This window comes from Dothidotthia symphoricarpi, assembly GCF_010015815.1.
Source record: "Dothidotthia symphoricarpi CBS 119687 unplaced genomic scaffold P153scaffold_9, whole genome shotgun sequence".
NCBI lineage: Eukaryota > Fungi > Ascomycota > Dothideomycetes > Pleosporales > Dothidotthiaceae > Dothidotthia > Dothidotthia symphoricarpi.
In genome coordinates, this window is record NW_022985016.1 from 785,154 (window position 1) to 806,118 (window position 20,965).

The 20,965-nt window shown below is 44.0% G+C and overlaps 5 protein-coding genes across 5 annotated transcripts; 2 read left to right on the plus strand and 3 right to left on the minus strand.

Annotated features, from left to right (window-relative positions):
• Positions 1 to 39: 39 nt before the first annotated feature.
• P153DRAFT_339313 (uncharacterized protein) lies at positions 40 to 2,105 on the minus strand (the record flags this gene model as incomplete). The annotated part of the gene is made up of 3 exons (XM_033665820.1): positions 2,041 to 2,105; positions 1,411 to 1,985; positions 40 to 1,356 (listed from the first exon to the last, which is right to left on the minus strand). The coding sequence occupies exons 1-3, from the start codon at positions 2,093 to 2,095 to the stop codon at positions 40 to 42; spliced, it is 1,947 nt and encodes a 648-aa protein (XP_033524345.1). The 5' UTR covers positions 2,096 to 2,105.
• A 98-nt stretch (positions 2,106 to 2,203) lies between these two features.
• On the plus strand, positions 2,204 to 3,932 carry P153DRAFT_422708 (uncharacterized protein). The gene is made up of 3 exons (XM_033672383.1): positions 2,204 to 2,769; positions 2,823 to 3,166; positions 3,216 to 3,932. Exons 1-3 carry the CDS (start codon positions 2,276 to 2,278, stop codon positions 3,674 to 3,676), a joined length of 1,299 nt encoding a protein of 432 aa, XP_033524346.1. The 5' UTR covers positions 2,204 to 2,275; the 3' UTR covers positions 3,677 to 3,932.
• A 6,249-nt stretch (positions 3,933 to 10,181) lies between these two features.
• Positions 10,182 to 12,074, plus strand: P153DRAFT_431040 (uncharacterized protein; the record flags this gene model as incomplete). Its single annotated transcript, XM_033672870.1, has 1 exon — positions 10,182 to 12,074. One exon carries the CDS (start codon positions 10,182 to 10,184, stop codon positions 12,072 to 12,074), a length of 1,893 nt encoding a protein of 630 aa, XP_033524347.1.
• Positions 12,075 to 12,533: 459 nt separating this feature from the next.
• Positions 12,534 to 13,368, minus strand: P153DRAFT_396300 (uncharacterized protein; the record flags this gene model as incomplete). The annotated part of the gene is made up of 3 exons (XM_033671470.1): positions 12,534 to 13,152; positions 13,202 to 13,288; positions 13,343 to 13,368. 3 exons carry the CDS (start codon positions 13,366 to 13,368, stop codon positions 12,612 to 12,614), a joined length of 654 nt encoding a protein of 217 aa, XP_033524348.1. The 3' UTR covers positions 12,534 to 12,611.
• Positions 13,369 to 13,492: 124 nt separating this feature from the next.
• Positions 13,493 to 14,267, minus strand: P153DRAFT_431042 (P-loop containing nucleoside triphosphate hydrolase protein; the record flags this gene model as incomplete). The annotated part of the gene is made up of 5 exons (XM_033672871.1): positions 13,493 to 13,610; positions 13,667 to 13,765; positions 13,814 to 13,964; positions 14,013 to 14,198; positions 14,257 to 14,267. The coding sequence occupies 5 exons, from the start codon at positions 14,265 to 14,267 to the stop codon at positions 13,587 to 13,589; spliced, it is 471 nt and encodes a 156-aa protein (XP_033524349.1). The 3' UTR covers positions 13,493 to 13,586.
• Between the last annotated feature and the right edge of the window lie 6,698 nt (positions 14,268 to 20,965).

Genomic DNA, 20,965 nt, shown 5'->3' on the forward strand with positions numbered 1-20,965 from the left:
TCAAAAATAATATATAATCACTCTCCCCCTCCCCCCCCATCAAACAATAAACTTCCTCACCCTCCTAACACAATTCAAATACCCCATCCCCTCCACCACCCCCCGTCTCTGCACCCAAACCGGCATCTCCCCCTCCCTATCCCCTTCCCCATCAACCCCCTCCAAAACAGCCCACTCCCCCACCCCCCCACACCCCAAAACTCCCACCACCATCCCCCCCCTCCCCAGCTCCTCCAGCACCCCCTCCACCCCCCGCGGAACAAAAACCCGCACAGCCCCCTCCCCCGGCTCAACACCCACAACAAGCCCCACGCACAGCAGTCTACAGCCACGCGGATCCAGCGCGGGAACTACACCCGTCGCGTCGGGGGGGAAGAACGGGATTTGTGATTTTGGGGTATATTGGAGTGTGGAGGGGGAGGGGGGGGAGGTGAGGAGGAGGTGTATCAGTGCGCCGTTGAGGGCGTGGATTATTGAGGAAGAGGGGATGGGGTGCGGGGTTAGGGGGAGGAGGGCGGAGAGGGATGGGGCATGGGTAAGGGTGGGGGTGTAGTGGAATGTGTAGGGGGGAAGGGCGGAGAGCGGGGTTGGGGACCAGGTTTGTGGGGAAGTGGAGGTGGTGTGGAAGGCGGATTGGGTGTGCATTGTTGAGAGGTGGGAGGGGGTGCGGAGTTGGGGGGTGCTGGGGGGGACGGGGGGGAGGGTGTGGGTTGTTGTGTGGGGCGTGGGGAGGGGAAGGGGTAGTGGCGGTTGTGATGTTACGGGGTAGGTGAAGCGCACGATATGGTGTGGTTTTGCGCGCGAGACGAGGTCGGCGAGGATGCGTGACGTGTGCATCGACCCCGGCGTATTGATAACCAGCGGGAGCGAAGGATCGCCCGCCTGCAGCGTCTTGCACGCCAGAAACAGGTCCTCGATGCACTGCCGAAAGTAATCCTCATAGTTTGCCAAATCCGCCGGAATCGGATGCGCGCGCACCGTCTCATTCACATCCACATCGCCCTTCGCTTTCCCCCCCGCCACCCTCGTCAGCGGATGCGTAAAGCCCGGCCCCAGATTCAGCGCGCGCACCACGATTAGCGAGATCTGCCCCGGCGGCGTGTACTCTGGCTTCGCGGCGTCGAGGTCCAGGTAGCAGAGCGCGGGGACGGGGAGCGCGTTCTTGCCCAGCCCCGTCAGGTAGCGGTTCGTCAGGCGGCGCGCGAAGGTGGATTTTCCGGTGCTGGCGGGGCCGGCGATTAGGGTGGTGCAGGGGCTGGGGCTGCTGGATATGGTTTCGATGGCGCGGAGGTGCTCTTCTGGGGTCTGTTCGGGGGTTAGGGGGCGCTGGAGGGGGTCGCTGGAGGAGTGCGTTATCTGGGGTTTAGGTTAGTATGGGGGTGAAGGTCGATGGGACGGGAATAGGCTTACGATGCTAAACGATCTGTCTTTTTCGACGTCCGATGGTACGTTCCAGATGTCGCGGAAGAGCGGGCTGAGCTTGGCCAGGGGCGGGGCCTCTTTGCAGCTCAGGAACTGCACGTGGTTTGTGCCGTCTAGACCTCTGATCTTTGTGATGGGGTGCGTGGCTGGGACGAAGACGCGGTAGGTTTTTGCTTTCTGGCCTTCGCGGGTGACTGCGCCGATGTTTGCGCCGTTGATGTTGACGGCTCCTCTGAGCACTTTTAGGTCGAATCTCCCGATCAGTGCAATGGTTAGGTGTTTCTTCAGGTTGACGGTGAGTTCGGTGACAGTGTCGGAGAGGATGTCTTGGGCGTCATTTTTCCAGCTGCAGAGCTTCAAGTCGCGTTGGATGACTATGGGTTCTTGTTCTTCTGGTTCCGACTCTTCTGGTTCTGATTCCGAGCTCTCTAGTGGTAGAATCGATGGTGCAGATACTGGTTCCTGTGTGGTTTCCGGGATGGTGGTGCTTTTTGCGGCGGCTTCTGCTCTCAGTCTTGCTGCTGCGATGGCACTTAGAGGTTTTCCATTGGCGGGTGCTACTTCTGCATGCTCCATCAGAACCGGTACAGCGCCGCGAGAAGCAAGGCAAACTCTTACTCGATACTGCAATTCTAGCCGTCATGTTCTCGCTTCTCTTTCTTTTCCCCGGCATCTTATCACGTGGCAGTAATGTTAATGTCCAAGTCGTTCGTCGTTCACGATGTTTTCCTAGCGTGATTCCGACGACATTAGCGTGCATATGGCGGCTCGTGCAGGGATGGTCCGCAGCAGCCAAAAAAAGTTCGCGACAGCTCCCAGGCACAGTCGCAACACCAACAGCCCGCCCCACACCATGAAGGAGTCCAAGAAAACACAGGTGCCGCTGCCCGGCTCCAAGGCCAAGAGCAAGGCCCGGGATGCGCCCGCGAAATATTCAAAGAGCCAGGAATTGGTCGGCAGCGATGACGACTCGTCGGCCGAGAACACACCTCAACCAAAGGCTGCGGCTAAGCCCAAGACAACCATTGGGATACACAAGGCGAATGGAGTTGCCAAGTCTAAGCCCCAGTCAAATGGAAAGGAAAAGGCGACGTCCAAGTCTACATCCAAGTCGAAACCGTCCCCCAAAAAGCCTGCGCCCAAGCAGATTGTCACCCAGGAGCAGGTAGCAGACCTGTCCAGTTCAGAAATATCAGATGACAGTGATGCGCCCGCACGCGACATAACGACTAAACTCCCGGGGAACGGGACAGGGAAGGATGTTGCCAGTGAGAGTGAGAGTAGTGAGAGTGACTCGGATTCTTCCAGCGACGAGTCGGACGACAACACTACAGCACCTGCACCACAGTATGTCGCTGCTTGGCCGTGACTGGAGAGATGCGAGAGCTAATTCATCGCAGACCAGTGCGACCTTCACAAACACAATCACAATCACACGCTGTCGACTTCCGCCCGGCGCAAGCCTTCGTGCCTCCAAAAGGCTTCGTTCCCGTGACTATAGATGAGAGGACCAAGTCCAAGGCGACTAGCATATTCGACAATCTGGAGGGGAAACAAATATGGCACATCACTGCGCCGGCGGGTGTCTCGCTGAAGGATCTCAACGAGCTAGCCATGGACAAAGCTTTAAATGGGAAAGCGATTCACAGCTACAAGGGCACAGATTACGGCTTCTCGAAAATCAACGACACGGAGAATGGCGCGCGGGAAGTTCTGGTGCCCCGACAGAAAGGATACAAAACGGGTACGTCATGTTGCGTATAGTTACGAATTCTCTGCTAACCAAATCCCAGTCTCTGCGAAGATATCGCAAACCCTGCATCTCCAGCAGGTCGTACGGCTACCCGAACTCAGCTCGAAACAGGCAGACGTAAACACAGGCTCGGAAGCCGCAGCCTCGATAACACGATCCACAATCCGCACACCACGACCACAAGTCAAGGGGCTCAAGATGCGCTTCCGCCCTACTGGCTTTGGCGGCACAGACGCCGGCACACTTGGCGACTCGGATAGTGATGACGAACAACTGCGAGCGCCCGCTGGACTGGGGATGCCTAATGGTCTCAACTTGCCTTCACGGAGCGCACCTTCACGGGCGGAGAAGAGGAAGCACGGTGATGCGCATGGAGAGGAGGGGATAGAGTCGGCGTCGAAGAAAGTCAAGAAACAACGGTCGCCGGAGGAGATAAAGCGGAAGGAGGAGAAGCGTGCGAAGAAAGAGAAGAAGCGTGCGCAGGAGGCAGCAAAGTCGTGAGCGCACGGATAGCTTGTCAGTTTGGTGGATAGAGGGGTATGGCTGCGTCGACAGTGATGGTATGGAGCAGCACGCTGCATGAGGCTGCACGATTCATGGGTAGCTCTGGAGAAGAAGGACTGCTGGACATGTCATGGGATGGGAGATGACGACATGTGCGGGTAGATGGCTATGATGTAGATGGCTTGATGTGGCAGAGTACAGAACTGGACACACTGCATCGTCCTGATAGCAAATGGAATGTACCTACCAGTCGAAGACGACTTGTATCGTTCAACAACTGAAAAGTGAGATGGTCAGATGGTGGATGCTCGAGGATGTATGTTTACTTTATGACAGCGTCGCATCTGTGGCGCATGGGTGGTCCCGTTGCTTCTGCGAGGAAAGCCGGGCCCATAGGTTCCCGCCATCCATCGTAGAAAGACGGCAGACGATCCATAGTAATAAGCGTCAGCGGTCGAGACTCCGAGTGGGAACATGTGCTCGACGACTGGACGCCGTTATGACGAGGCACGGCACGGCACCAGATCCCTGCGTGCACGGCCTATCAAACAACACGTCCCTCTAGCGTGTTGTGCACGCAGGGAGACATTCACGGCCCCACATCTCCCTGCGGACCTCGACCTCGACCAAGCCCACCGTCGCCTCGACCGCTGAAACATGCAAACGCGCACCCTCCAACCCTGCACACCTCGACGCGACTGCCCAGAACACTGCGCCCGCGCCTGCCCACATGGCAGCCCCAGCCGGCGCAACTTCCCCGGTCGATGAGACTCCGCACTCAACCCTCGAATCACAATCCTCTTCTCCCACGCCGGCGCCGGCTTCGGCTCCGGACCACCAGGACAACATGGCCGACGATGCATCCACCCCGCAGCGCGTGCCGGCTTTGAACCTGCCCGACCTGGACCTGCCGCCGCTTCCAGCAGACGAGGACGACAGCTTCCTGCGCCAGAACTTCCACGCGGGCCAGCCCGGCGAGGGCAGCGTGCTCATGGACAGCGAGATGAAGCGCCAGCTCATGGACCTCGAGTCGAGCTTCTTGCCTGAGCCAGAGCCCCACGCCGCGGCACGGGGGAAACTTGGTGTCGACGATACCTATCTGTTCGGGGGCTCGCCGGGGAGTGCGCGTACGCTGTCCCATATTGCCGAGGATGAGGAGGAACAGGATGAAGGACACCAGCACGAGGAAGACGCCCACTTGCAAGACACTGTGAAACCCAGGAAGAAGCCCAAGAAGCTGGAGGTCCGACGTGGGAGCACCCCGGCTAAACCGCACTTGGATGACGACACGCCCGACTTCGACTCCTCGGTTCTGTCAGAAGAAGCACCTACGCCAGCCGGTGCCTACAAGACTCCTGCCACGCGATCACTGGACATCGATACGGACGATTCCATGGACGCTGGTACTTCGCTATTCGATGCTACGCCATCCTCACCCTCGCTGGAAGCTGCGCGGAGGAATCAACTGCGTAGTAGCGCGGATGCCATCCCTGAGGAAGACAGTGACGAGGACGACATCACCATGGAAGCGCCAGCCGCTGCAGAATCACAAAAGAAAGAAGTGGACTTCCCCCAGCGACCACCCTCAAGTGCCTCAACAGTAAAGGCGCCAGAGTTCTCCCAGTTTGAAGAAGACTCATCCCTGACTAGTGGGCACGAATCGAGTCTGGACAACATAATCGTTCCTATACCTGCTACCACCTCCACCACCCCAAGAGCCAGTAAACGACCAAGTTTCCTGCAGCACCGCCATTCGAGCCAGCGATCGTCCGTGTCCTCCTTCACCAACCGATCCGATGTATCGGGCGACATAGCGGGCGACAGCCTCGGTGCAGACTACGCGTTGCAGACGGGTGGCGCGATACCTCGTTCGAGTGGGCCGACTCGCGGTAGTATGGGATTATCGAGATTGCCGAGTCTGGGGAGTATTGCGTCTTCCATGTCAGGGTACAGTGACTCCAATCCCTGGGACAAGGGCCGAAGCTTTAGCGGAGAGTCGTTGTCTGGATTCCTTCATCCGGATAGAAGTTTGGGACGGCTGGACGAGGAAGTGCTCAACAGCAACACCCCTCCCGAAACACCCCGTGCTCCAAGCGTTCAGGCCTCTGCTACCACTGACACTGCAATCACTAGACATGTGCGCGACATTCAAGTACCGGATACCATCGCGCGTGAGTTTCGAGAGAAGCATTCCCGATCACCGGATAGACGGCATATGGCCTCCTCATTCACTCGGAGCAAGCACAATCTTACCCTCAAGGAGCAGAATAGCAAGATCGATAAGCTTAGTAAAGAGAACTTTGACCTCAAGCTGAAAATTCATTTCCTCGATCAAGCGCTTCAAAATCGATCTGATGAGGGTGTCAAAGAGATGATCTCGAAAAACGTTCAGTACCAAACCGATCTTGCAACCGAAAAGAAAGAGAGTCAATCTATGCGAAAGAAGATTCGGGATTTGGAGAGGAAGCTCAAAGCACAAGAGGAAGGACTGGCTACGACGAAGAGTACCGCAAGCGGGTCTGACGATGGAAAGAGCGATCGATCGTCGAGGCAAGCTGAACTGGAAGAGGAGGTCATCTTTCTTCGCGAGCGTCTGGAATCAACAGAGACAATCGTGGAGCAATGGCAGCAGGAAGCTTTGCAGAAGGAGGCAGACAACAGGCGCATGGCCGATTACATTAAGACAATGCAGGCCAAGAATTTACCTGGCGAGACCGCCGGCTTCGACGAAGCTGTCAACATGTGGAAAGAGGATTTCGAGGACGAACGCGCCCGACGAGAGCAGGTCGAAACTCGATGCCAGCAAGCAGAGACAGAGAGCGATAGACTCCGCGAGGAAGTGCACCGCTTGAAAGAGCAAAATCAGCAGATGCATCTACATTCAACTATGAACCACCATGGCAATAGGATCTATAATAACTCACGACTCAGCCAACAGCCTTTCGCTACCCGGTCCAATTCTGGGTCTGAGAGCAATGATCAACCTGCACCACTGTCAATCGGCGGTGCCAGTACTAGGGGTAGCACTCTGGTGGATCAATTACAGAATGACAACGACAAGCTGCAACGAGACCTCCATGCTCAAGCGTCTATGCTCACATCACGAAGCCGAGAAAACACACGTTTGCGAGAAGAAAATGAAGGGTTGAAGCTGACAATTCGACGAGGGGATGTTGGATCTATTGGTGGCGACAGCATCCTGGAACGCTCGATTTCTCGTAACCATATGCGATCTGTGTCGAGAGCAAGCGGTGGGACACGGGCGACGCAGATGAGTGACCCCGAACGCGAGGACTACGAAAGCAAGTGCGCTGTGCTACGTGACGAGCTGTCGCAACTGAAGCTCTCTTACAAGGAGATTGATGACCAGCTCAATGGCCATCTCGACATGCTCGAGACTGCGGAGAACAAAGTTAATGAGCTGGAGAGGGAGCTCGAGGCTCAGAACGAGGATCTTCAAGCGTTGTCTAACGAACGCAATGAGGCACTGGAGATACTACAGGACAAGGAGCAAGAGTGTGAGGAGCTTCGACAAGAGGCATTGGACACGGTCCAGAGACTTGAGAATGAGCTCGACCGCAAGCAACAGGAGCGCGACCGTATTCTGATCGACCTCGACAATACGACCGAAGACTTCAACTCCCTGCAACAAGAGATGAAGCATGTCAGCGAGAGCTTGTTGCAACTCGAGGATGACCGCGATGCAAGCTTACGGAAGATTCAAAATCTGGAGACAGAGCTCGACGACGCTAACCAAGAGCTGGACAGGCAAGACAAACTGCTCACCGATGAAAAATCCAAGAACGAGAGACTTGAAATCCAGATCGAGTCTTGTCAAGGCGAGATTGACTTCTTACGCGAAGAGCAGGAGGGCGACAAGATCAAGATTGGCGAACTTGAGTCGGAACTGAATCACGCTCAGATTACGATACAAGAGGACAAAGAACGCTTCCGAGATCTTGAAGACCGCATGGATGGGGAGAGGCAGCAGCGCGATGTGTTGGAGACTCAAGAGAAGCAGGAGGTGGAAAAGATCATCAACGATCTTAATACACAGCTGACCAGACTTAAAGAGGACAATAGGAAGCTGCGAAAGGGCCTCTCTAGCAAGGAAGTCGAGGCTTCTACCTGGAAGCAACGACTTGAAGAGCTTGAGGGCAGTCTTCGCGAGACTTTGGGTAACCTCAATGGATCGAAGTCTGGGCTTCTCAAGGTGTGTAATGCTGTATCTTTTTTCCTGGACCTTCACTGACGAGCATTATCAGGACATCGTCAAAATGCAACGCGATCTCGACGTGACTGTGCAGGAGCTTGATCTTACAAAGAACGACCTGACGGAGAAGGACAGGATCCTTCGCAATCGGGATGCGTTGTTGGAGAGCACCGGCTTGGAAAGTCGTCGACTGGCTGAGCTGCTTGAGCGCGAGCGTCAAGCACGGCGACAGGATCAGGCTACGTTTGAAAACGTCAAGCGTGGTCACCAGTCCATTACTCGAATCGTACAGCAGCACGAGACAAGGGTTCTGGAACTAGAGACTCTCCGTACCCAAGACCGACAGAGACTCCATAACGTGGAGAAGCAATACAAAGATCAGTTGCTCGAGCGCAACAACCTGCTCTACGCGCTCTGGAACCGACTTTCCACTCTATGCGGCGCAGACTGGTGCCGCAACAACGCCCTCATCAACGGCGAACTAACCTCCCTAGAGCTCATCTCGCGAAACATCCAAGGCTTCAACAAGAACGTAATCCTCGCCATCAAAACCGTCGAAAACGTAATCGGCAACTTCCGCCAGCGCATCCGCAACATCGAAAAAGACCTAATCCGCGACTACCAAACGCTCGAACACTCCCTCGAATCGCGCGTCAAGCGCCTCGACCAGCTCGAAAAGCTCGCCACAGCACAACGCCAATCCATCGGCCGCCCCAGCACCATCCGCGGCGGCGTCGTCGAGCTCAACACAGCCGAAACCACAAAACTCCGCTCCGAAAACAAAAACCTCCGCACAGAAGTCCAGACCCTACGCGCCATGACCTCCGCCACGCAGGTCGGAAACGACATCATCGTCTCCCGCTCCCCCTCGCGCGCAGCCGCCGACCCCATCAACCCCGCTAAACGCGCAAGCATGACCCAGACCCTCCTCCGCGCCCACTCCGCCTCCGTCGTAGAACACCTCACTAACCCCACGCCCTCGCACCCTTACCCGGCGTCCGTGCCCCTCCAGCCCAGCGAGCAGAAGTGGATCCACCGCCTCAAGGAACTGGAGCGCAGACTCAAGGCTGAGCGCGAGGCTCGACTGCTCGATCGCAGCGGCGCGCGGAAACGCCTAGAGCAGAAGCTGGAAGAGAATGCCGATCTTAGGGCGTTGTTGGAGCGCGAGCGTGAGAGGCATGGGGATGAGGGGCCGGAGTTGATCGAGGATATGCGTCGGAGTGCTAGTGTGGGCGCGTTGAGGGGGGAGGGGAGGAGCGCTAGTGTGTTGGCGGGGGCGGGACGGAGGGAGGAGGGGGATGAGGAGGATTTGTATTGATCTTATGGTGGTTGGTTTTCTTGGAAATTTGGGGTTTTCGTTGTGTGAGGTGGGGAAGTAGATTCTTTCTTCGTACCCCCTTTTTTCTGGGATTTTTTGTTTTCCTTTCGAAGCACACTTTTTTTTTCGGGGCTTTGTTCTAGGCGATTTTTTTTCTATGATATCATGTGCTATTTTGTAAAATTCTGGCTGTTTTTTTTGGGTTATCTAGGGTGGGTTGTTTTTCGCGGTGATGGGTAGGGGGTTAACTGGATGGGATGGGATAAGGCGTTGGTGTGTAGTGTATTGTATTGTATTTTAGGGTATAGGGTATAGGATAGGATAGGTCATGGGTATGGGTAATGCTATTTGTGTTGTATGCATTCATCGTGCGGAATGGTGTGGTGTCGTTGTGCGGGTTTTGGTATGTGCGCGTGAGTGTGTGAGTGTGTCAGTGTATGAGTGTAACATTCTTGCAGTGAAGGAGACGGGTTCTGATTACTCTCACCTTTCCATCACATCCCTTCCACCTCCTCACCTTATCATCTCGCTAGGACCACTCTCATCCGCTCGGTTTCTTTCTGAATGAATATACTCGCACCATTCCTAGCTTCTTCTTTCGTCACACCCAAAAGTCTTTCCAAAAGTCCACTCGTGCCCAACTCTCTCCCACTCTGTCTACCCACCACTGGCCGACGAGTCGTTGCAGAAATCCTCCGCATCGTTGTTCTCAAGGGCTCTCTCGCGTGTAGGACACGAGACCCAGTGCACGCATCTATCTCTACAGGCAAACGATGACCAGATCCACACTTACCACTCAGTCATCAAACGCTTGAGCCGTCCTCGGAGGCGTCAGTGCCCCTCACCTAGGCGTTTGCTGCTGCGTCTACTACTAGTTCGTCTTCCTCACTCCTCTTCCTTCCACTCACTTCTCGGGTTGTTGCACATTTTACGGATTGTTGCATACGATAGTTTTACGAGCACTTGTTACAATGACGGGCAATGAATTACTCACGCTTTGGCAGCAGACGCCTTCTTGTTGCGAGGACGAGCGGGATAGTTTACAGCGCTTGACTTCACCGCTTGCGGACTCGGAGGCTGAGAACGAGCCTCAACCTCAAACGTTACCGACCTCTTATCGCGATCAGCACCCTATCACACGCAATTCGCGACGTCCGACTTCACCTCGCGCGGTATCCAAAACACGGGAATTCAGTCAACAAACTTCCGACCTTACACACTTCTACACTCAGCATAGCTCGCAACGTCCGACTTCAGAGAGATCGAGGGAACCCCAGTCTGGGTTCCACTCTTTGCAACAGCTCACAGATTCAGATTTGTTCTACAATCTTCTCCACAATCGCCAACAAGTATATCGTAATACTACAAGACTCTCCACTGAGCAGCCTACCCAACAACGAAAACAATCGACGACGCATAGCCTTAACGCTCTTATGAAAAATCCTCATCAGACTTCCGCACTCATCCACGATCACTTTCAACCGGCAGAGCTTTTAGACCCAAATAAGATGGTACGAAAGCCAGTCACACGGGCGGCGTCGGCTAAGAAGAAGGGGACGCCCTCAAAGACCCCACCTAAGACCACAAAAAAGGCCGACGACAGCAAAACGAGGAAACGACGCGCTGAGAGTACGAAAAGTCCAAGACCTTCCAAAAAGACGAAGACAGAAGAAAAGCCGGCACAAGCTGCAAACACGAAGAAAAAAGTACTGATCGTCAAGCTTGGAACTACCAGGCGCAAACCAATCGTACTTGATGACAGTGATGAGGATGAGGACGATGTTCCTTTGACGGTTAGATATCGTACCCGCTCGCTACTACTGATGGCTAAGGATGAGAGCGCTACTCCGGCTCCAAATTTTGATGCGACCATATATCCGAGCATCGAAGGTCTCCCGGAGATGGAGACGTTGGATTATAAACCCGATATCCAGTCTCATCTTTCCACGAACGATTCGAAAGTTGATTCGGCACTTGCGGATGCCGAGAAGAGATATGAGCTGGAGTTGAAGCAACTACGCCAGGAATTGGAGGCTGCACAAGCTAAGATCGAGCAAATGGAAAAGAGCAATGCTGATGTGCAGCTACAGCGTGAGCGAGACGACCAGATTGCCAGACAAGAACTCGATGATCGAGAGAAAGAGCACACCAGATTGTCCGATGAGTTTGAGGCGGAGAAGACCAAGTTCAGCACAGCTACGAAAGAGCGAGATGCGCTTCAGCTCGAGGTCGACCAACTCCGAATAGAGCGCAGCCAAGCTCAGGCTATTCATCTTCAATTCGAAGTGGAGCGTAAGCAGTACCAACAAGAACGTAATGAGCTCCAGAACAACTTCAACCAGCACCAGCAAGAGCGCGTCAGACTTCAAAACGAGCTTAACCAGCTCCGCACAGAGCTCGAGACCGCTCGAACAGAGTCTTCACAACACACACAACTAAAACAAGACCACTTCGCCCTCCAACGTGATCTCGAGCAAGAGAAAGAGGGGCACGCCAACCTCCTCCTAACCATCAGCAAACAACAACCCACACATCCAGACTCAGCACAAGACTCACAAGACTCGCACACCCCCCTCCGCAAAGACAGCGAGTCCTTTTCCCAACCACCACCCTCACGCCTCCCCTTCTCCCCCGCCCCATCCTCCGCGTCTACCACCGACGAGAAAAAAACGGAAAATATCCGAACGACATTCATCAAGGTTAATCGTAAATATAGCGCTCTGCGTAGCGTGGCGGCGAAACTGACTACGTGCACGAGGACTATGGATCTAAGCAGCTTTGGCGAGTTCGGGAAGTATTGCAGGCAGTTGGGGATGGTGCTGAAGGACGATGAGGTGGATAGGGGGGTGGATGGTGGGGGGTAGGGGGAGTGCTGGCGATGATGTGATGAAGTGGCTTGGATGCGTGTGGATTGAATTTGAGCGAGGTTAATGACGCGATGCGCGTTGGTGAAGGAATGGGAGCGGGATGGGTGCTGCGAGAAGGTGGACAAGAATGGGTTGGGTGGAAGAGGTGCGCTTAGGTAACTTTCCATATTTCTGCGTAGTTCTTTTAAACTTTTCTCTTGCGTACTCTGATGTGGCTGTTTTCTTGATCTTTATGTTTGGTGTTGGTTGTGTTGGCTAACTGTCTTGTTGGCTGCAAATACGCTGTTTTGTGTTGGAACACTGTGGCAAGGAAGCATAGGAGTATAGGGTAAATGAGGTGATTCATTGATGTATGGAGAAGGGCTAAAGTTGGCTCATATATATATCCTGAGCTTCTGAGATGTCCTGGTCTTAGAACTGCTCTTCAGGAACATACATGCCCCTCTTGTTTCATACCGAGAAATGTGATAAACGCTCTTGGATTTGCAAAAGCTGTAGATTCTGAGGGGTCACCATGCTGTACACATATTCGGCTCAGTTCGTATCAGCCATGTTCTCGTCCTCGAGATACTTTTCAAAGTCGTGTCCGTACGAATATGGAGACTTCGTGGTGGTAATAAGATAGGACACCAGATCCCTCACAAGCTCAGCGGACATGTTCTCCAACTCGGTCAAAGCCTCTTGCAGAGCCAAAATCGTCCAGCCATAAAAACGACGCTCCGAGAGGTGATGCATGACATAGCAGCGAGCGAGAGAAGCTTTTGGCGTGCCGCAATAGATTGTCGATACCATCTGTAGATAAGCGCCCAGGTTTTTTTCAGCAGCCTGCACCTTATGGATGGCCTTGATAACTTCGTTCTTTGCCTTTACATCCTGCAGTTTCTCGGCAAGAACGAAGGTTGCCCCGAGTACCGTATACGCTTCGGCGTCTGAGGCATGGGTCAAGTTGGCATGGCCGGCGTAGAGGATTTTGACATAACGCGCGAAGATATCTGGGTCGTCCTCCGGCAAAGGGATGGTATGCTCCGTGGCCTCTTTCCCCGGGTCCTTTAGTATTTTGCGGAAGAAGGCAGACCTGGGTGAATGTCAGTCAGGCAGTGGTCTGTGAGGTGAGTGGTGCTTACCTCTCGATCGCGAGTGACTCGTGGATGTGGAACTTCTGCTGCTTCGGCTCTTCGCCAACGATCACGACGATGACGCCAAAGCTGAGCCTACAGGGTTGTTAGATGTACGCGATGTCAGGACAATGATATGTGCGAACTCACGTAGGGTAGGGCTGAGTATCCGCCATGATGACTGGCACTGCGTGGCAGTGGAGTCTTGGTCTGAGAGTTGGTCGTGCTTGCAGTCAAGTTGTGCGTGTGTGGAGGAAGCGAGACAATATATGGAAAGCGATTTGTTTATCTACAAGTTTCCCGCTCTTCCACCGCGTATCGCAGTTCTTTCCCGTTTGCGCTATTCAACCCCACATCCTTTCACTTGCGACCCATCTCAAGACAGCCCCAGCTGTTATTTCAAGAGCGAACGAAAGTACTGCATATTAGTCAGAGTGGCACATAATACACTTTCTGAAACACAGGCTAACTGACCCTCAATCTGTCGAGACTGTGTTCTGACTTGGCATGTTGATATGGCGAGAGGAGAAGCTCAGCCAAGTCCCTCTTTCGCTGCTGTGTCTCGACGACATTCTGAAAATAATTGAGTTGAGTACTTTCCATGTGTAGATACCGACGTACCTCTTCGAATGTCCCTTCCATGACGAATCGCACAGTGGTGACTTCCTTCGTTTGACCCATGCGATGCACTCGTGCCAAAGCCTGCTCTTCTACGGTGGGGTTCCACTGGGGTTCCATGATGTACGCCCTTGAAGCAGCAGTGATGTCCAGGCTATGAGTATGTCAGCATGATTCGTCACAACTTGGAAGTGGATCATACCCAACGGCAGCACATTTGATCGTCATCAACATGACCGATATGTTCTTGTCTTTTCGGAAACTCTCCAATGCTAAAGATCGGTTGCTCGAAGAGATGGTGCCGTCGTAGCGAGCGTGTGTGATAGAAGCCTGCGAGAGACCTTTGGCGATAAGGTCGAGAGTTGATGTCCAGAACGAGAAGACAACACTAAAATGGAGTTGTATGTTTTAGCTTTTGTGTACAATATCTAGCAACATGATTATACTGTAGCGTCATGACATATCCGTTGAGTTACATGCCTGCGCCTAAGAAGGAAAGCGTGGGACACTTTTTTATCAACAAGGAAAACGGACTGACCTTTTTGTGAGCGGCGGCTGATCGATCAAGTCGCTAATGAGGGCCTTGATCTTCGTGGGCAGTGGTTCTTCGTCTAAATCGGATATCGATCCAGTAGGCGTTGACACTCCCGATGCTGTGTTTTTCGATGTGTATTGAACAATTGCTGTAGGACATGTACGTCTACAACCACAGCAAGGCGTCGACCTCAGGTTCGAACAACTTTCACAAATGATCTTGAGACATGCGAAGAGCTGTAGTCGTGAGGGAAATCCTGATCCCAGCCCATCATCAATTTTGGCACCATCAAGATCGAGGCCACATCCGTAACATGATAGCGCACCAGTACTTGCAAGGACAGACAGTGCTCTTTGAGCTGTACGCGAGTCCCATAGCGTGCCACTATCTACAGGGGCCCTTTCGGGTACCCTGCGATACTTGCCGAGATTGCAGATCAACCGAAGTTCGTTGATTTGTTGGATGCCATTCGTGAACGTACTGGAGCGCGTTGGGTAAGCCGATGGGTCTATGGTAATGTCAATGTTTGATGCATCGTTACTCTCCACGGTGTTGTAGTGGCGGATAGTCTCCGGACAGTACAATTGAAAAGTACGGTTAGAGATTAGATAGAATACTAGATATAGATTAGCTGTTTTTTCTATAAATAACAGTTTTAATTAGAACGTTAAGTACTACTTAACTAATATAAATTATTTACTACTTAACTATTTAAGTTATTCTAATTATTATAAATTTATATTATTATTATTAATCTCTTACTAAAATATTAAAATTGTTACTTATTATTATCCTTAGTAGTTCTATTAATCTACCTAATCTTAAGCTTAATAAGCTACTTATATATACCCTAATTATTATACTTATAGCTAAATACTTTTATAAAGCTTATATAAAGTTATATAAATAGCTACTTTAGCGCTTAGGCTATAGTATTATAGATAGATCTTATAGCTATAGTATTATAAGTAATATACTTACCTACTAATTTATCCTATCTTATCTACTACTATTAACGCCTATTACTATTACTATTAATAATAATAGTAGTAATATATATTACCTAATAAGTTTACTTTAGCTTAAATTACTATTACTATTACTATTACCTTTACTATAGCTACGTTAAGTACTAGATTATTACTTATATTCTAATCTTATAGTATATATTAGCTATATAATTAATAAGCTACCTATAGCCTATTTATATATATCTATAAATAAGAGATAGTTTAATACATTTAATAAGGCCTTTAAGTAAGTACAGAATTATATATTTTATTATAGTTTTATTATTATTATTAAGTTATAATTAATATACTAAAATAAAAAGAAAGTAATTTTATTATAAAAGTACTGTAAATAGGTAATTAAGATATAAGATAAATAAGTATCTAATAAGAGATTAGATAAATCTTTAAAGTATAAGCCCTAGAGATTTATAAGTACTATATACTAAAGCTCTAAAGGCTTTATACTCTTAGCCTAGAGGTTTACTAAAGGTAGGCTAATAGAAGCTTAGATAGAAATACCTATAATAAAGCCTTTTTTCTTCTTATAGTTTATTCTAAACTACTAGAATTTCTAAAGTAAGTAAATAGGTATTTAATTTATATAGTTACCTTAATTAAACTTTATAAAAACCTTTTATAAAAGAAAAATAGTATAGAAGAAATTTAGTACTAAATTATTTAAGTTTTCTTTAGGCTAGTCTTTAGATCTAGCCTAGAAGCTCTTTATACTAGGCTTATATTTTTATTACTAAGTCTTTATAACTTTAGTAGGTATAGCCTAGTCTATTATAAGTAACTACTAGGCTATTATAAAGAGTCCTATTTACTATTATTTCTAAATTATAATTCTTAAGAGTATAGTTATACTTACTATATATTATTATTAGTAACTTTACGTTTATAAGTTTTACCTTATTAGGTACCTATTCTCTAGAAAACAAGGATTAATATATTACGTTTTTATTATATTTTTATATATATATTTTAATTATTTATTAGTCTTTATTATTTATACTAACTATAGTAGCTAAAGGTTAACCTAGTTATAAACTTTCTATATTATTAGCTCTCTACTTTCTATTACTATTACTATTACTATTACTATTACTATTACTATTACTACTACCTCTAGTTTTATTCTTATTCTATATTAATTATATAGCTCTATAGTAAGGTATTATACCTCTTAGATCACTACTATAATTCTCTTTTTTTAAGTAGTATACCTAAGATTTATAAAAGCTTACTTAAAGTAGCTTTTTTCTTTTAGTTAAAGTAGTATTATTATACTACTTAGTAGTAAGCTTATTAAGTTAAAAGAGCTAAGTATTAAAGAAAGCTTTATTAGTTTTATAAACTTATATAAGAAAGAGCTAAACTTTAATTTTATAAAGCTATACCTTAAGTCTCTTATTAAGCTTAAGGGGCTATAAAATAGCTTTATTTTTTAGGTAGAAGGTATTACTATTATGCTAAGTAATACCTTTTATTTTCTTTTACTACTTAACTAGGTCCTTAGAGATTTTACTAGAGATATCTAGAGTACTATACTAGTACTAGAAATTACTTACTTTAATTTTTTACTTATTAACTTACTATAAAACGCAGCGTAGGAATACCTAGGCTATACTAATAGAGTTATATTATTAGTTAGCTATAATTATAGTTATAAAAAAAGATAAGATAGATAGATAAAGGTTTTAACTTCTTAAGTATAAAGAATATTTATATACTAGCTTATTTATATAAACTATTATTACTTATACTTCTACTAAAGCTACCCTAATTATATATTTAGAATTACTAGTTAATTAAAGAGTTTTTATAACCTAGCTATAGTTTATAATATAATTTAAAGTTTATAACTAAACTAAACTTTAACTAACAGTTACCTAAGCTCTTAAATATACGTTTATATTAGTATATTAAGTAGCTAGTTATTAAGAGATAGCTAATTAGCTCTTTATTACCTTTATTATATACTTCTACTATTATTTACTATATAAAAAGAAGCTAGGTATTAACTTCTATACTAAGTTACTATATTAAATTCTTACTATATTATATCTATCTGCCTATACTATAAGTATAAATACGCTATAAACCTAAAATAATTAGGTACCTGTTAACTATATAAATAGTTTATTAGGCTTTATTACTTTTCTAGCTCTATTTTAGAAGCTTTATAATATATAATTATATAAAGTAAGAGCTTAATACAGAGTTTACTTATAATAATTTATTATTTACTTACTTTATTATTATAGTTAGTATTTATACTAACTTATATACTTATTTATAGGCTAGTTTTATTCTTAAAAGGTATATTACTAGTAGCTTTCTTAGAAGTCTATCTTATATAAGTAGTACTTACTTTAATATTAGTACCTATTATACTCTTTATAGAGTTTATAACTATAGTTTCTTTATAAAAGTTTATTAGCTCTTTATAAGTAGTTTACTAAGTATAATCTTAGTATCTTAAGTAGTATTTATTATTTATTTATATTATAATAACTTTTTATAGTTATTAGTATATATAAAGTAAAGTAAAGTAGTATAGTATTATAGTAGTCCTATAGGTCTTATATATATATACTAAATAGGTATAAAATACTTATATATTACTTTATAACTTTAATATTACTATACTAACCTTCTTTTTATTAACTTACTATACTTCTATCTTTTTATATTAGTAATATACCTCTACCTAAGTAAATCTACTAGTTCTTTACTAGTATAATTCTTTAGCCTACTCTTACTTACTTCTAGTATATAGGCTATATTAACTTTCTTACTACTACCTCTACTAAGTACTTTTCTAATAGTACTATTATATTATCTTTTAAGCTATAGTAGAGTAATAAGCTATACTATAAATATAAGGCTAGTTAGAGTATTTATAGTAGTTATTTTAATACTAAAACTAAAGGTTATACTAAAGTAAGTTTTCTATTCTATTTTATTTATACCTTATTTATTATTAACTTTAATAGATTTTACCTAAGTTTTATTATACTATTAATATTCTTAACTACTACCTTAAGTATACTTTATATAAGACTTAAGAGTTTACTAGCTTTATATTTACTACTAACTTTAATATACTTTTTATAAATAACTAAGTATAAGCTAACTAAGTAAATACTTATACTTATACTAAAGCTTATTATAAGAGTTTCTTTAAGTAAAATTATACTAAGTACTATACTATTACTAATAGTAGTTTCTTTACTATAGCTTTTACTTAGGCTTATTAAGTCTCTACTTAATATAACTTAAAATAATATAAAGTTAGTTTATTATTATTTTAATATCTTTTTATTACTAATCTATTCTAGTTAGGTCTTAGTACTACTAGCCTATATTATTTTAATAATATTATTATTTATACTTTTATAAAGGCTTACTTCCTATATAATAGTACTTTTAAGAATATTAATAGGTACTCTACTACTATAGTACTAATATTTTTAATACTAAAAAAGAAAAGATTTTTATTTTATTCTTACTTTAAAAGTATTTTTATTTAGTAGCTTTCTATACTCTTAGTTAGAAGATAGCTAGTAGTACTTTTAGAAAGGCTTTTACTACTAGCTTCTTTAGTTTTTTACTAAGTAAGTATAACTTTAGTAGTATAAGTTCTAACTTTATAGTATTTTAATAAGTAACTATAAAAGTTTTTTTAGTAGATATATATTTTACTTTTTTTAAATAGTATAAGAAATAATAATTATAAGTTTTTATCTTTACTAAAGCTTATATTATTTTATACTAGTTTATAATTTTAGTTTTAGAAGTAATTATTATACTATAGCTTTAGCTTTCTTTTTTTTTTTCTTTTAAATATTCTTTCTAGGATATTCTTATTTCTACTTTAGTAAATTATTAACTTTTAGATTTAGTAAAGCTTTTACTTTTTACCTATATCTTTTAGGTAGCCTATATATACTTAAAGATATATTTTATAAATTTACTAAATAGTTCTAAAAAACTTTATTATAGTAATTAAGATTCTTTAGTAGTTTTTAGGTAGTATTTCTATTAAACTAACTTAGCTACTTTACTCTATACTTCTACTCTTAAGTAGTAATATTATAGTATTTTATAATTTCTTTAACTTTATACTTATTTTTAAGTAAAGTATTTTTTAGAAGTTATATAAGCTTTAGCTAGAAACCTTTTTTAGTAAAAGATTCCTACTATAGTTTAAGTAATAATATATTAAATACTAGATATATATACTTTATAGAAGGTAGTAGTACTAGTTTATAAGCTAGTTTTTTAATATACTTTATAATTATAAAAGGCCTTAAGTACCTAGTACTAAATTTCTTTAAAGGCTACCTAGTAGTAATACTTTTTACTTAAAAGAGTACCTACTTACTTTTAGTATAATATTTTTTAAAGTACTTAGTATTATACTATTTTACTATACTTTTTTAAGTATACTTAAAGCTCTACTTTACTTTATTTTATATTTTTTACTATTAAGTAAGTTTTTTAGTAACTTGTTAGTAAAGCTTTAGTACCTTTATATTTTTATTTTAAACTTTAGAAAGTAACCTTAACTAGTACTTATTTAAAATTTTATTAAAGCCTTTTAAGTTTAACTTAAATACTATCTTAATAAAGTATTTTCTTTATATAAAGTATACTTTAAAGTTATATATATATTTAGTATATAGTAATAGTAAAACTTAGTTATTCTACTTATAGTTTATATAAATATATAGGTATATTTTAAGCTTCTAGTTTAGCCTCTTAGTTTAACTATTAGTTTAAAAGTAGAATACTATACTTAAGTAATAGTTAATCTTAAAGTAGTAGTATATATTTTACTAGAATTAACTAGTAAATACTAAGCTATAATCTAATAGTAAAGTATTTAAAAGTTTTTATTTTAAGAATACTTATTTAAGAAGTAGTTTAACTACTTTTTAAAATAAGATTATTTTAGTTATAAAGAGGTAGTAAATATACTTACTAAACTTATTTACTAATACTAGAATTAAATTATATATATTCTCTTAGTTATCTTTTAACTTAGGTAAGTTAGTAATAAAGTTTTAAAAGTAATATTACTATATTATATTAAGTATAAACAGAGGTACTAGTATCCTTTATAGCTTATACTATTAAATCTTATTTAACTAATAAGTAGTATACCTTTTAATATATTTATAAATATTTAGTTTAAAGTATAGCTAGTAATATATTCTTATAAAGATATCTTTAGTCTTTTTAACTCTATAGTAACTTCTTATAAAATTATTATAGTTCTTTATAAGTATATTTTAGTATAAAGTAATATTATTAGAAATTTATACTTTTCTACTTCTATATAAGATACTACTAAAGTTAACTTTCTATAAAGTAGTACTTTTAATTACTTTACTATCTTTTTATATTACTAGTACTTTATTAATAAAATAGGCCTTATTCTATTCTTAAACCTATTTAATAAAATTAAAAAGCTATTTTAGAATTTCTAGTATATAAGTGTTTTCCTCTTATATAGCTTTATTTATAAGGTATATAGAAGCTAAAACCTAATTATTAAGCTTATAGTCTAATACTATAGCTATATTAAAGTCCTACTCT

Bases quoted from the DNA above. Each gene is read 5' to 3' on its own strand.
- P153DRAFT_422708 (XM_033672383.1), top strand. From the start codon at position 2,276: ATGAAGGAGTCCAAGAAAACACAGGTGCCGCTGCCCGGCTCCAAGGCC. The intron at 2,770-2,822 runs GTATGTCGCTGC...AATTCATCGCAG, and splicing joins ACTACAGCACCTGCACCACA to ACCAGTGCGACCTTCACAAA. The intron at 3,167-3,215 runs GTACGTCATGTT...ACCAAATCCCAG, and splicing joins ACAGAAAGGATACAAAACGG to TCTCTGCGAAGATATCGCAA.